At 42.3% G+C, this 14,877-nt stretch overlaps 1 protein-coding gene across 2 annotated transcripts in view; it reads left to right on the top strand.

Annotated features, from left to right (window-relative positions):
* The window catches only part of LOC117058040 (protein cordon-bleu-like), an 83,297-nt gene extending 70,799 nt beyond the window's left edge, over positions 1-12,498 (top strand). For both annotated transcript variants that reach the window (XM_033168923.1, XM_033168922.1), the window contains 2 exons: positions 4,007-4,127; positions 12,164-12,498. In XM_033168923.1, coding sequence (XP_033024814.1) covers positions 4,007-4,127; positions 12,164-12,207 — 165 coding nt within the window. In that variant the 3' untranslated portion in view covers positions 12,208-12,498. The remainder of the gene's footprint in view (positions 1-4,006; positions 4,128-12,163) is intronic.
* Positions 12,499-14,877: the final 2,379 nt, after the last annotated feature.

Below are 14,877 nucleotides of genomic sequence, written 5' to 3'. Positions count from 1 at the left end.
CTTGATTTACAAAGGTAGTGCAATGTCTCTCGTATTTTTTTTCCATGTAACATTTTTACAAGTCAATTTCGTTTGTTGAGACATTAGGAAGAACGGGGGGGAAGAGGTGAGCGGGATGGGGAGATGGGTGGGGTGGGGTGACGATGTTTCTATTTTACTTAATATATGTAGGGTTTGGTGTCAGCGTTGTTTGTGCAGGTTCTCTGTTGTTCACTTATGTTCCTTTGGTGGTGAGAGAGGTATGGATTGGTGTAGGATGTGATTGTTCATTTGTGATTGGCTGTGGTGGTCTTTGGTTTCCTGGGTGAGTGTTTTTGGTCAGGTTAGCCATATTGATTTGTATGCTGTCGGTAGATTTTTGTCATCGTCTTGTTGGGGTGTGTGTCTGATGAAGGGGAACCATGCAAAAGCTTTTCTGAAGCTGAGCTGTTCTTGGTCTAGTCAGTGCTTGGATAAGAGACTGTCTGGCTACTACACTTGGTCTTGGCCAATGGAGGAATGGTTTGGACTTGGCTGAGATGGCAAAATTCACATGTCATGGTTAACACTTACTAAAGATTGGAAACCTGTTATAGACTTCTTGTGTGGAAAAGAAAATGAAATGATGACATTTGGGTTTGAAGGCTGAAGGTCATGTTGGTTTATAGAAAGTAGTCTTGCTGGGTGTTATGTTGGAGTAGATGAGTTGAATAATGCGTACCGGTATATATAGCTGACAGGCTAAGTCTAAAGTTCTTTAGTTTCTTAACTTTATTTTTCCCCCCTTTTTAATTCTTTTTCTGTCTCTCTATCTCTATCTCTACCTCTTTCTCTTTATTTTATTTCTTCTTCTTCTTCTTCTCTCTCTCTTCCACTGGATCTGTCCCCCCAAAAAAACACTTTAGTTTGAATAAAAAAAAGATATTGGATAATATTCTTTGTAGCTCTCTTTTAAAATTCTAATAAAAATTTATTTATTTTAAATGATAAAAGTGCCTGGGAACTCACCTTCGGTTCCAAAAACAAAGAGGCAGGATATAAATGAAATAAGTTAATTGAAAGTTATTCCCTTTCTTTACACAAAAGCATCAAACATTGTTGGAAATAAATTTTAATCCTGAATCCAAATTAAAGTCTAGTGGGTTTTGGAGGTTTCTGCATAGGTTTGTTCCTTGTTTTCTAAATGATGGTGACAAAAAGGACTTTATTTAGGGAAACGGAGGAAGCCACATTTTTTTTCCTTGCCAAAACAAACGTACGCAGACATGTGTAATCTACGCATTTCAGTGCATGTGAAAATATTTGGTGCTGCAAAGTAACTTCCTTGGGTGAAAAGAGAGAGGAAATCAAAACTACTTTAGTCATTGAACATAGGGAATTTGTTTATGAATATCATTTCCTGGCAGACACATTCAGCCCAGGACTAAGTGTTGCAAAGAGTGGGGGAGGGATGTGAACATTTGAAGCTGCCTGGTGCTAAGCAGTAAATGTCTGCTCTGATGGATGGGTGGCTCTCCAGCATGAATATGGCGAAAATACAAGCGCACGTTGCAAGAAATATTTCGAGAGCAAAGCACCATTCCTGGGGGTTGTACAGGAAAATGTACAGAAAAGAGCAGAACAAATTAAGGAAGGCAAATCTCCTACCACCTACATTGGGCTATATATGATGCAGAACTAAGTTATATAGTATACTTGTCATATACTAAGTTGCATGTGTGAAATGGAACAAGACTACATTCTGCATACAGTATTGAGTTAAGCTGTAGGGAGGTGATGGTCATGTGGAAAAAAACTTCTGGTTTGACTTTGTGACCTTGATAAGATAAGTTAGACTTTTCAGTCTTCTACCTAGAGGTGTCACACACAAGTATGCAGACTCTGTCGTGCAGTATAGCATAGCATTTCCATAGCCCTTTTGCAAACTACTCCACATCAGTGGCGTAGCAAGGGAGGGGGCGGGGGGCCCTGGGCAGCGCCCCTGCTGGGGGTGACACATCGGGGACGCCCCCGCCCCCTGGGCTTTTATTTTATTTATTTTAATTTTTTTAAAAAAATTCTTTCTTTTTAGGCTATTTTCGGCACTGCCGGGGTGGAGCTGCAGGGCCACCAGCGAGGAGGGGTGTCACCCCTCTTGCTGGCCGCCCCTGCGGCTCCGCACCGGCAGCACCAAAAATAGCCCCCCCCTTCAAGTGGCGGAGCTCGGCATGGAGGCAAGGGGCGGGCCCCTCCTCGCTAGCCCGTCCCTCTCCCTGCCCCGACTTGCGCTCCGCCAAGGGAGCCTGGGCGGCGGATTCGGGAGTCTTTGCAGCCCACAGAGACTCCCGAATCCGCCGCCGGGCACCCCTTCGTGCAGCGGCTGCTCACGCAGGCACAAGCAACCGCGGCACGAAGGGGTGCCGCTGCCGAGTGGCGGCTTCGGGACTGTCCCGAAGCTGCTGCGCGGCACCCCCGGGGGAGGGCGTTGCGTGCGTCATGACGTCATGACGCATGCGCACACCGTGATGCCCCCACCCCCAGGGGTGCCCCTTGGCTTCCCGCCCCAGGCAGCCAAGGGGCTAAGAACGCCCCTGCTCCACATGCTTCATCTCGATGATCCTTGCACCAGCTGTGTGTGCACAGTAAGCTAGAATGATCTCCAGACCCATGACCTCCAGACCTAAGGACTACATTCAAGTAACCACACACACAAAACCCCTTTTGGTTTAACATGTTGCATTTAAAGGCTTCCCATGTTCACTCAAGCTCCAGAATGCTGGGAAACTGCAGCTGTTAAGGGCAGACATCACCTTATCTGTCATGTAGAGAAATTGCTTTCTTGGAACGGAAGGGCTATTGGGATCGCAGCCCATGTACCCAGGAAAACAGTCAGAAATCTGCACTGCAAGAAATATACCCCCAAAGTTTCAAGAAATAATTCCCAATTTACAAGGGGGTGAATGGTCTTGAGAAACTGAGAAACTAGTACATATATATATATGGCAAATTAATAATAATAATAATAATAATAATAATAATAATAATAATAATAATTTTATTATTTATATCCCACCCATCTGGGCGGCTTCCCACAAATTATTAAAATACAGTAGTCTATTAAACATTAAACGCTTCCCTAAACAGGGCTGCCTTCAGATGTCTTCTAAAAGTCTGGTAGTTTTTTATCTCTTTGACATCTGGTGGGAGGGCGTTCCACAGGGCGGGCGCCACTACCGAGAAGGCCCTCTGCCTGGTTCCCTGTAACCTCACTTCTCGCAGGGAGGGAACTGCCAGAAGGCCCTTGGAGCTGGATGTCAATGTCTGGGCTGAACGATGGGGGTGGAGATACTCCTTCAGGTATACTGGACTGAGGCCATATATCTAGGTATGCTTCTAAGGTGATTTAAGTGTGCATGTGATGTGACAAATGTGTGTATGCTTCTAAAGTGATTTAAGTGTGTGAATGTGATGTGACAAATGTGTGTCCGCAGGCATGGGCATCATTATTAGAATGGCAGTGCACAACTGCAATGTGTACATTTGGTGGCAAATAGCTCTCTATTGACCCAAATAGGCACCACTGACACATTCCCAGCACTGCCCACCAGGCTACATAGACAACGTGCAACATCCACAACCTTTGCACAAGGCAGGCAACTCACCATGTGGTCTGCACACCCTTTGCACACCCAGCTAACCATGTCCATGATGATTTAATCACCCACAACTAGGGTCCCCCAAGAAATCTCCCCAAGTCTTTATCATGGTCATTCTGTAAAGGGTAGGAGACAGCAGACACTTGGAGTGTGGATTGTGTTATTGGGGGGAAAAGAAGCTCTGCTATTCTGTTTGCTGTAATACATACCTTTTTTCCAAAACAGGCAACATTTTTGGCAGATTTACAAGACGCCATTTTGTGGCCCATAATGCCCCTTTGAAACACACACACACACACACACATCTTGAAAGTGTTGAAGATAATTATGGTTCTCTGAAAGCAATAGTTCAAATACTTAGTACAGTTTTCCTCCCCTTGCATCTTTGGCAGATGTCCCCAAGCGAATCGCAAAATGATTTACAGAAGAAAAAACGGCGTGCCCCTCCCCCACCGACTCCTCCAATCCAGAACAGGACAGAAGAAATGGAAGACAAGAGGAAAAGCACCGTTGGTAAGAACCGTTTGTTATGATTGCACCTGATGCATGTGCTGTATGCTGATCTGCAAGTTGTGTGATATATTAGTACTAATAGTAGCATATTCCCACCTGGACAAGAAACAGTGTAATTGGAAAATTATTAACATGACAGAATGAAAGTCTGGAAATAAGAGATAATCTATATTTTATGAATTGGTTGAAGAACTCTGCTGGAGTAGATAGACAGACAGATAGAGTGTGTAACATACAGTGTATGCTAAATAATTGGTTATATTTCAGTTTTCATTGTAATGTTGAATATTAAACAGCACTCTCCTGGTGCTTTTAACATTCCTTTCTTAGGTACTCAGAAAACATTCCTCCACCTTTATCTAGCTACAGAGATTACTTATGAAAAAGTGGTGTAAATTGAATATGTGCAAGTACAATAAAACCCAACTTAATGGTTGTTGTTTCATGAGTATATATTGGATATTATGGGCAAAATTGTCCCATGTCTAGAAATAATAAGTTGTAAATCAGTCCAGGGCAAAAAAGGCATACTTTTCAAAATTTTGAATGGATTTGGTTCAGCTGAAAATTCTACACAATCATTTGGTATTATACTTAGTCACATCCTTAGCAAGCTGCCATTTGATGGATTGCTAAATCCCATGAGAGAGATCATACACAGCAGCAATAATCAACCAGTACATTAAATAAATCAAGTTACAGCTTCTGTGATGCATTTAAGATCCCATCTGATGGCCTCATGTTCCCTAGAGCAACCAGTACATGCAGAAATGAACACTCTTAATTGCTTACATTACATATGCCTCCCATTTTGGAAGAAACCATTTGGTTTATGTCTATATTTATTTTCACTAAATTACCTCATATTTAGTGTTCCAATTTTTAAGTAGCAATAGAAATCCATTAGCTTGGGTATCACTGATGTGCTTGTTTATATATCTAAAAATAATGTTGTTATGAAGGACTATTTTTAGAACATTGTACATATTTTTAATCTCTCTGGATGTTATAACCTTACTGTTCCCACAAGGGGTACTATCTTGAATAATATATTGAGGGGGCCCAGGTAAGCCCTGGCCTGCACAATCAATCACAGGATGCAGCACACACACACACACCATTTCAATGGCAATGCCCATCAACTTTGGGGGTCTCCAGCCCCCTCAAATATTTTATTTGGGGGACAAATGGACCTTGGCCCCTAGGAGTTGGCTCCTATGGGTTCCACCCATTCCCATTCAACCTCTGTATATTTACTGGTGACAATGAAATTTTTGAATTAATACCCTGATAATTGCATGTCGCTGCACAGAACATGTTGGATGAAAGAGAATCAGTCATGTGGTTTAGTGAGCAAAGTGTCAGGCTTAGCCTGAGGAGATCTTGATTCCAGTACCCCCTCTCAATCATGGAGCTCATGTTAGCAGGAGCTTCCTACTTTCGTGTAGGACCCTGGCAGAGACACATGCCCGGCTGGCATGTTCTCTCCCTCCTGGTTGTTCATTCGGGAGCTTCAAAAGCTTTCTTCTGCCTGAACATCACAGCAACTAATGCCAAAAAGCATCAGCACACTCAGGGATTCGCAGAGTCTTCGCAGTATGCATAAACAGACCTCAGCAACTCAGCATTTTGGCTAATCTACTTTATTTACATATAAACACACACGGAGCACTGCAACATGCCTCTCTCTCTCTCTAGCATCAGACAGCAAAGAGAAAGAACAAAGGACAATAGTCCCACTTCAAACATCCTGTCTCCATCACTTCCCACTTTGTGGAATGAAAACACATACACCGTCATGTGATAGACAACAATCCCATGACTGCAGACACGGGGAATGAATCTCCAACAGCTCACTGGTGTTGTTGGGCCTGTTGCTCTCAGCTAATTTGCAAGAAAAAGTATGTGGGGGGATTTGTCACCCCACCATCCTTGGAGGAAGGTAGACGTCTGACTTGATGATAAAAATAACTAGTAAATTCCAATTGATTCCCCTGTAGGTAATGGACGGCATGTGCCACAAAAGCCTCCTAGAGGCAACCCACGTGGCCCACCCCAGTTAGTGATCCCCCCACCCCCACCATACCCTCCTCCTGACAGAGATACTATGGATCCAACCGTATTGTACAGTGAAGCCGATGTTACAGACCCACCCAAGCTGGTACCTAAACGTATGTTTGAATAATTGCATATTTCTTTTTCTTTATTTCCGGGGCGGGGACTTTTTCCAGACTTTCCTCTGTTCTCTTTCCAGTCATACATGTGCTTTCCTCTCCAGTTTGTCTCCTTTTTAAAAAATGCACAATGCATTATATTAATTTGACTAATATATCTGTTTCAAGAATGTCAACTCTTTACTGATAACAATCATGATCTTACTTCATACATTTGGATACTAAAATGAAATCCATTATTTGTTTTTTTGTTTCTTTTTTATAAAGTTTTTTATTTATTTTGGGTTTTCTTGTTGTTTCCTCTCATTTCAACATAGCTTTCAATGAACATTGTAGCCCATTTTCCACAAAAATACTTTTTTGAGTTATAATATTAAATAGCCCACATTTATTCTCGTATCTGTCTAGTATTTGCAGTCTACAGCTCTGCCTTTTTCAAATGCACCTGACTTATAATAGGTATAAAAATGTGTTGGGGGGGGGAAGGGGAGACGGCATTTTTAAATGCTAAAAAAAGTAATAATGAAGAACAAAATTCACAGTTTTTCAGTTAATTTTGACTGTTTTTTTAATAGAAGTTTTATAAGTGTATTTGCATCTGCAGACAGGGATGGAGCAAGATTGGAGGGGGAAAGAGACCCATTGTCTGGGTTAAAGCAGCCTGCCTCTTTATTACAGACAGTTTGGGACTGCATGGACAGCCCCCCCCCCCATATTACTGACTACCCATCTGCTGACAGGGCAAGAAGGAAGGCTGACTTGAGACAGCACTGGTGGGGGCCACATTTCTGTCACAGTAACAAAACTGGGACCTGAGCCCTTCCATCCAAGGCCACTTAAGGGGGGTGGGGAGTTTGAAGAGCCTACCTCTGATTCTCCCCCAGCCTAACACCCAAGTTCCAGAGTCAGTGGCCTAATGGACCCAACCAGATACGGAGAGCAAGTTCAAGGAAAAGCTACTGTTTGCTAAGGTTAGGGATAGGCGTGCCTGGCGTGCTCTGGTCCATGGGGTCACGAAGAGTCGAACACGACTGAACAACAACAACAACAAAGGTTAGGGATGGGGGACAAGTTTGATTCAGTTTGCATTTAATCCCATACTATTACTCTACTCTATATGTATTTTGGTGCTTTCTTCTTTTGTCAGTCTTAATACTACTGGCAGGAGTGAGGCCTTGTCAGCATGTAACACCTGTGCTCACATTGGCACTAGTTGTCAATTTCCTACTGGGCCAATTTCAAGGTGTTACTACAGTGGTACCTTGGTTCTCAAACGCCTTGGCTCCCAATCACCAAAAACCCAGAATTAAGTGTTCCGGCTTTCAAACGTTTTTCAGAAGCCGAACATCCAATGTGGCTGTCAGCTGTTGTTTCCTGGGCACCAGCACCAATCAGAAGCTGCGCATTGGTTTTCGAACATTTCGGAAGTCGAACGGACTTCCGGAACGGATTAATTTCGAGAACCAAGGTACAGTCATACCTCAAGTTGCATACGCTCCGTGTTGTGTACGTTCGACTTACGGACCTCCGCGACCCGGAAGTCCTCCCCAGAGCGTGCGCGATGCGCACAAGTGTGCAGAAGCGTTCTGCGCACTTTGCGCATGCGCAGAAGTGCAAAAATGCGCAAACTTCTGGGTTTTTTCTTTTTCCCGGGCGTTTGTGTTAAGCACGCCCATGTTATGTAGCGCGATCCATAACGGATCGCGTGCGGAACATGGGGTACCACTGTACCACTGTATTTGGGGCTTTTGGTTTTCCTATTTACCGGTATTTTGCATTTTTGTTTTTGAGGCTTTTTCGGTTTTGTTTTTGTAAGTGTGTGGAACCCAGTTCAGCTGATTGATTGTGTGACTGTGGAAATGGATAAAAGTCTCCCCTCCAAACAATGACTATCATCAGAGCAAGCAAGGAAAAAAATTAATTTTAATTTTCATCATCTACAATATTGTCTTATTTATTTTATAGTACAGTACGTTGATTATTGCTTTCATTTTATGGATCACTGGTTAAATTGCTGTTTTAGGGGTTGTTTTTCAAAGTCTGGAACGGATTAATCCGTTTTGCATTACTTTCTATGGGAAAGTGTGCCTTGGTTTTAGAACGCTTTGTTTTTGGAACGGACTTCTGGACATCCGGACTTCCAGAACGAATTAAGTTTGAGAACCAAGGTACCACTGCATTGGTATATAAAGCCCATAACAACTTGGGACCAGTTTTCCTTACGAGATGTCCTTGCTCCACGTGTGCCCACTTGACCAGTTTGATTGGTTAAAGGTGCCACATAAAACCCATGCTGCCTTGGTAAAAACTTGATCGTTTAGAGTGGCAACATCTGAACTTTGGAACTCCCTGCCTATTGACATCAAGCAGGCATCTTCACTGTACTCTTTTCGATGTCTGTTAAAAACATTCCTGTTTAGACAAGCCTACCCCGATGCTTAGAAAGATGAGATAATTTTAATATGACTTAAAAGTATGGTTGTGAATTTCTCTTGATTTTATCATTTTATTATTTTGTAAACTGCTTTGAGATGTTTTGCAATCAAGCAGGGTATATACCTTAATAAATAAATAAATACTTTTAAGTAGCCTTTCTTTCTCTGACACAGATACAGACACCACTCCAGAAAAACAATTAGTGCAATCCTATGTGTGTCTACTTGATTTATTCCCCGGCAAGTGAGTATAGGATTGTAGCCTCAGGTTAGTTAATGTTCTTGATTTCATTGGGACCTATTTCCGAGGCTACTGTCTGCCTGAGGTTTCTGGGAGTAAAGAGCAAGTATTGGCTCACCTAGAAATCTCTAGTAAAGGTAACAGTCTTCCCCTCAGACCAGGCTTAGGGGTAGTGGCAGCATATGAGGAAAAGGAGATCAGGATTGGCCCCTGTCCTGACAAGACCCACTGCTGCTCAATCAGTGTTGCAAAGCTCAGTTTAACTTTCCTATCATGATTTTGTTTTGTTTCTGGTCATCAACCATGTGTCTTACTTTGGAAATCCCAAAGCAAAATTGACACATTTCCAAAGATTTTTTATTTGGAAACGCAAAATAATGGCTGTTCTCCCACTATGTGGAACATAGATCATTATTGAATTCTGTTATAATGGAGCCTATGGTGTTGCAGTGTGCTTGCTTGCCATTTTGTGCTTTCACCTATTTATTCTCCTTAAATGATCTATCCTCTTGGACCACTAAGCATACATATATATGCATTGTGTGCATTTCTAACATTACTGATCCATGGATGTCTTTGTCTGTTATTAATCTGCTTTTCTCTATTATATTATTTTGAGATTGGTTGAACTCTCATTCTGTGTCGGCCTCAAAAGAATGATTTGTTACATGCATGGTTTGCAGAAATTTTAATGAATTAACATCCTCATCAGAACATATTTACTGGAGAGTAAGTTTCCACTGTGTGTGGGAATTACTTTCCTGGTTGCGATACTATAATCTATTCAGCAGTAAGTCCAATTGAGATCAGTGAAACTTACTTCAACACAAATGTGTGTAGGAGTGTCGTCAAAAGATTGCATTGAATTCTGTGCGGTGCTTATATGTGTAGATAACAATATATTATGCCATCATGAAATGTTTTGAAATATAAACCTGTTCAGATAGTACTTGGCCATCGGGGTGAGATCGGGAGTGGACCTTAGGCTTGCATGCTCTGTGATATGCTCTTGGTTCACCAGATGGACTCATACTAAACATGTCACTCTAATGCAGGGATGGGGAACTTCTAGGCTGCTGGCGTAATGTGGCCTGGCAGTCCTCCACATCCAGCCATCTTCCTCAGCCATGCCCACCACACACCAGATAGAAATGTGCTGTCCCTGTTCTCCAGATGATGAATGCTGATCGTCTGAAGAGTGGGCCTGATTTTTGTCCCCATCCCAGCAAGCATCCCGAGCCCAGCATCATAATGGGGATGAAAATACCCTCCCCTGAATGCTGATCCGCTGATAAACCAGGGCACTGAATAAGAGGGAGATAGGAAGAGTTGTGTGCAATTGCATGCATTATTGTATGCATGTCTGGCCCTGACCGTTTTTGGGAATGCAGCCTTCAATAGCTTTCCACTGAGGTAATCTGCCCCGAGCCCAAAAGATTCCCAACCATCCAATGCAGGCATGGCCAAACTTGGCCCTCCGGCTGTTTTGGGACTACAACTCCCATCACCCCCAGCTAACAGGACCAGTGGTCAAGGATGATGGGAATTGTAGTCCCAAAACAGCTGGAGGGCCAAGTTTGGTCATGCCTGATCTAATGCATTGTTTTACTACATGCAGGGAGCTTTTTGTATAGCGGGAGCAATAAAAAATGCTATCACTGTTCATGAACTAAGTGCTTAATAGAAACATCCTTCACTTCCCTGTGGCTGAATGCAATGCATTGTACGAAATTGCATTGAAATCCACCTTCCCAGATGTCATAGAATCATAGATTTGCAAGTCCAGATTTGCTGCTTGATTCGCACGTGGTGATTTGAGAGGGGGATTCAATCTCAGAAACTGGGTAGGGCGGTGGGGAGGCATACATTTAGTAACAACAGTGATGTTTTCTAACTTTTAAAACTGTATTTTGATGCTGCTGCAGGCAATGACAACAGCAGAGTGCTCCTACTGGGAGCCAAGCCACCATTTCATTTCCTCTACAACGGCTCTGGATGTAGTGTTCTGGGGTGTTGTGGGAGGAAATAGGAGCCCCTAATTCCTGCCACACTGCCCCAGAACGACACTATGTCCAGTATCAGTGCCTGAGGAATTTAATTTCTATGAATTCTGACATGGGTGGCCTGCACCTTTCAGAAAACTCTGCAGGTTAGAATTTATTTTATTTCTTTATTAAATTTCTATGCTGCCCTTCATCCAAGGATGATAGGGTGGTTTACAATATATAGGGCAAGCAAATTCTGAAAAGCTTCCTTGCCTACTGTCCTAGAAGCTGTTGGATCAAGGAGACTGTTTCATTTACTTGTCTACCACAACTTCATTTTTAAAAATCTAAGCAATTTACAACAGAAGCATTACAGAAGATGTGCTTACCCTTCACATTTTTAACTTGTCCAAATTTTGTGATGCACCTCAATGATTCTACCAAGAGGTGTATTTCAGGATAAAATATGTTTGGAAATGTGTACATATTTAGTTATATTTTTGTGATTAAATATTATTCAAATACAAATTTTGTGCAAATTGTTAAAACATTGGCAAATAAATGCAGAAGCTGGATGGAACAGATGTATGAATGAATGCACACAAATGTGATAGAGACCAGACCTAGACTGATCTATGCGTTCCTAGTGTCGAGGTCATTCTGAGGGAAAACGAAAAAGTGGCTGGACTGATGAGAAAGGATCTCTCTGCTGTTGATGGCAGCCAATATTTTTTAAGTTAGTAAAGAACCATCCTTACTGCTGATCTCTCCCAAGCTTGGGAATGAATTTCATTACCCACCCCAGTTTCTGAAATAACTCCCTATTGCAGGGACCTGAGGTTAATATTTCTCTCTCCCATTCAAGTTGAAAGTTCTTATCTGAGGGCTGTGATTTCAGCCCTGCATAGGGTTCCGTGGTCTTAGTTTCGAAACCAGAGGTCTACAGAGTAGGGTGGCTACTGAGAATACCAAAGTGGGCCATCTGTACGTTAGAACAGTTTCAGTTCCATTTACAAAAACTGCATTAATTTCACTCATGCTGGCGGCAGTCATAAAGGAATGTGTTGGATGTTTAATCCTATACATGTCTACTAAGAACTAAGCCCCATTGAGCTTAATGGGACTCACTTCAGGTAAGATTGCAGCCTAAAATATTTTGCTCAGTCATTAATTATATTATTTGTTTTCCCTCCCCCAACAGTTTATTGTTGTGCATCATTCCCTTCACGTACCAAGCGCGTCTGACACAGCTTGCCTCTTCCTATGATCTTCATACCTCTGAAACCCGTTGCCTTTCTGCCTTCATTCTTTTTATGTTCCCTTTTCCCACACTGAGGAAAAAAAATGTGTGTGAATGGCATCTGTCTGACTTTTTCTCCTTCTTCATTGGCATCTTTCTGACTTTTTCTCCTCCTTCACCGAACAAATAGAAAGTGTTTTCACTTGCACCTTTACGAGATAAAGTTTCTTCAGTAGTGAAAAGAAATTCTGCGACTTGCTCAATATGTTATGTTGATTCAAAATAATCCAGTATTTGTATTGTATTGAGAGCCAGTGTGGTGTAGTGGTTAAGAGCGGTAGACTCGTAATCTGGGGAACCGGGTTCGTGTCTCCGCTCCTCCACATGCAGCTGCTGGGTGACCTTGGGCTAGTCACACTTCTTTGAAGTCTCTCAGCCCCACTCACCTCACAGAGTGTTTGTTGGGGGTGAAGAAGGGAAAGGAGATTGTTAGCCGCTTTGAGACTCCTTCGGGTAGTGAAAAGCGGGATATCAAATCCAAACTCTTCTTCTTCTTTGAGTCTAGTATTTTGTTTTGTTTAGATTTGGGATGAGGACCACTTAGCCCTGCAGATCTTGTTAGACAACAACTCCCACCATCCCTGACCACACTGTCCGAAGCTGATGGGAGATGGAGTCCAACGCCATCTGGAGAGCCAGACAGTCCTCATCCACAATAGAGGTGTTAAACTTTTTCATATACAGCGGACGCTCGGGTTGCAAACGTGATCCGTGTGGGAGGCGCGTTTGCAACCTGCCAGCGTCCATAACCTGCAGCGCTGCATCTGCGCACGCGTGGGTTGCGATTCGGTGCTTCTGCGCATCCGCGAAGCGCCGAACCCGGAAGTAACCTGTTCAGTACTTCCGGGTTCGGTGCATTCGTATCCTGTAGCAAACGCAATCCGCAGTGAGCGCAACCCGAGGTATGACTGTATGCAATATTTTGTTGAAAACACATTATTTTGGGTTTAACTCCTCATTTTCCACCCATTTTAGTTATAGAGCAGAGGAGACTTTTTGGCTTCACAGGCCAGATCTTTAGCAGGGCTGGGCTTGCAGGCTGAATTTGACTGATGGGTGGAGCCACCCATCCGTCCATCTCCTGCCACCACCATCATGTGATTTGATACATTGAAGTGCCAGTTGGCAGCACCCGCAAAGGCCGTCAACCAAACTCCACTCCTACAAGCCCTCATCTGACGTCACGCCAGTGGGCCAAATGGAGAGGCCTAGCGTGCCAAATTTGTCTCACAGGCCGAAGGTTCCTCACCCCTGGTTTGTAGGACAACACTTTTTTAAATATGCAGGACATTTTCTTTACTCCTCTGTAACAACTGCCTAAACAGGTGTACTTGGTGTTAAAATACAAGGTGCTTTTTGTTGCTTTCCCCCTAAGCAGCGTGCAGTGCAATTTTATACATGTCTATGAAAAGTAATGATACTTACTCCCAGGTAAGGGTGCAAAGGATTGAAATGCCATACACGCTTCTAGTGAATAGGTCATTGAGAATGAATATTTTATTCTGACTAGACATGTATGCACTCTTAAGGGTCTATCAGACATAATAGGAATACAGAAGGCACATTTAAAAACATTCATATTTTCTCTACTTTTCATACTATTGCTGTCTTTAACTATTTTGTTGTGATTCTATAAGTACACTATATACCTTTTAGTATGTATCAAATTATTTTAAACCACTGTTTGTGTCATGGTAAATCTGATTCCACAATTTTGTTTTTATATTCCCTTCAAGAGTATTGCATTCTTATGTGGGGTTTCTGGGTTGTTTTTTTTTTTTAAAATCAGCTCTTAGTTAACAGAATTGCAGGTGTTTTGGAAACAGCGAAGGTTGATCATGTATGTTGATCGGCATGTATTTTTTACTCAAGCTAATGGTTAAGCGTGTGTTTTATGAGCTGAAATGATGTTCACAGCCAGAGTTGTATTATGCACAGAAAAGGCTGTAGGTGTTGGAACTTTTTTTTATCATGTAATACGTTGTGCTGGATTGAATAATTAGTCCTTTTTGCAGAACGACTTGCACCTTGGAATCATTTCTCTGTGTGCGAATGCACACAAGCATTCACATGGGTGAGGAATACCGAAACAAATTTATAGCGCACACATTTGGCTTGGAGGCATCATAGCAATTTCCACAAGCATTAAACATAGAAATGTGGCCCATCGTACTATGTAGTTATCGTACATTTATGACAGGATAACAAATCTTGAAATCAATGTTATCTGTACACTATTATACATGACCTCCCCAGCATTTTTCCAATAGCTTTAACATTTTAAGTTTATTGTTAAGAATAATTGTTCTTCAAAGGAAGTCTAAACGTTTCTTGAGATATATGGTTAAACTGAACTTTGGCATTGAAACGCAACTCGGGGTTCATCCGCACTTAGAAAGCACAGGCCCAAGTGGTTTTCCACTTGTCCCCTGCTAATGCTTCTTCTTCTTCTTCTTCTTCTTCTTCTTCTTCTTCTTCTTCTTATTATTATTATTATTATTATTATTATTATTATTTATTTGTACCCTGCCCATCTGTCTGGGTTTCCCCATCAGTCTGGGTTCCAACATATATAAAAACATAATAAAACATTACACATTAAAAAGCTTCCAAAT

The sequence above is a fragment of the Lacerta agilis genome, chromosome 14 (assembly GCF_009819535.1).
Source record: "Lacerta agilis isolate rLacAgi1 chromosome 14, rLacAgi1.pri, whole genome shotgun sequence".
Lineage (NCBI taxonomy): Eukaryota > Metazoa > Chordata > Lepidosauria > Squamata > Lacertidae > Lacerta > Lacerta agilis.
The sequence above is the reverse complement of the archived record's forward strand: the minus strand, read 5'-3'. Positions and strand labels throughout refer to the sequence as shown.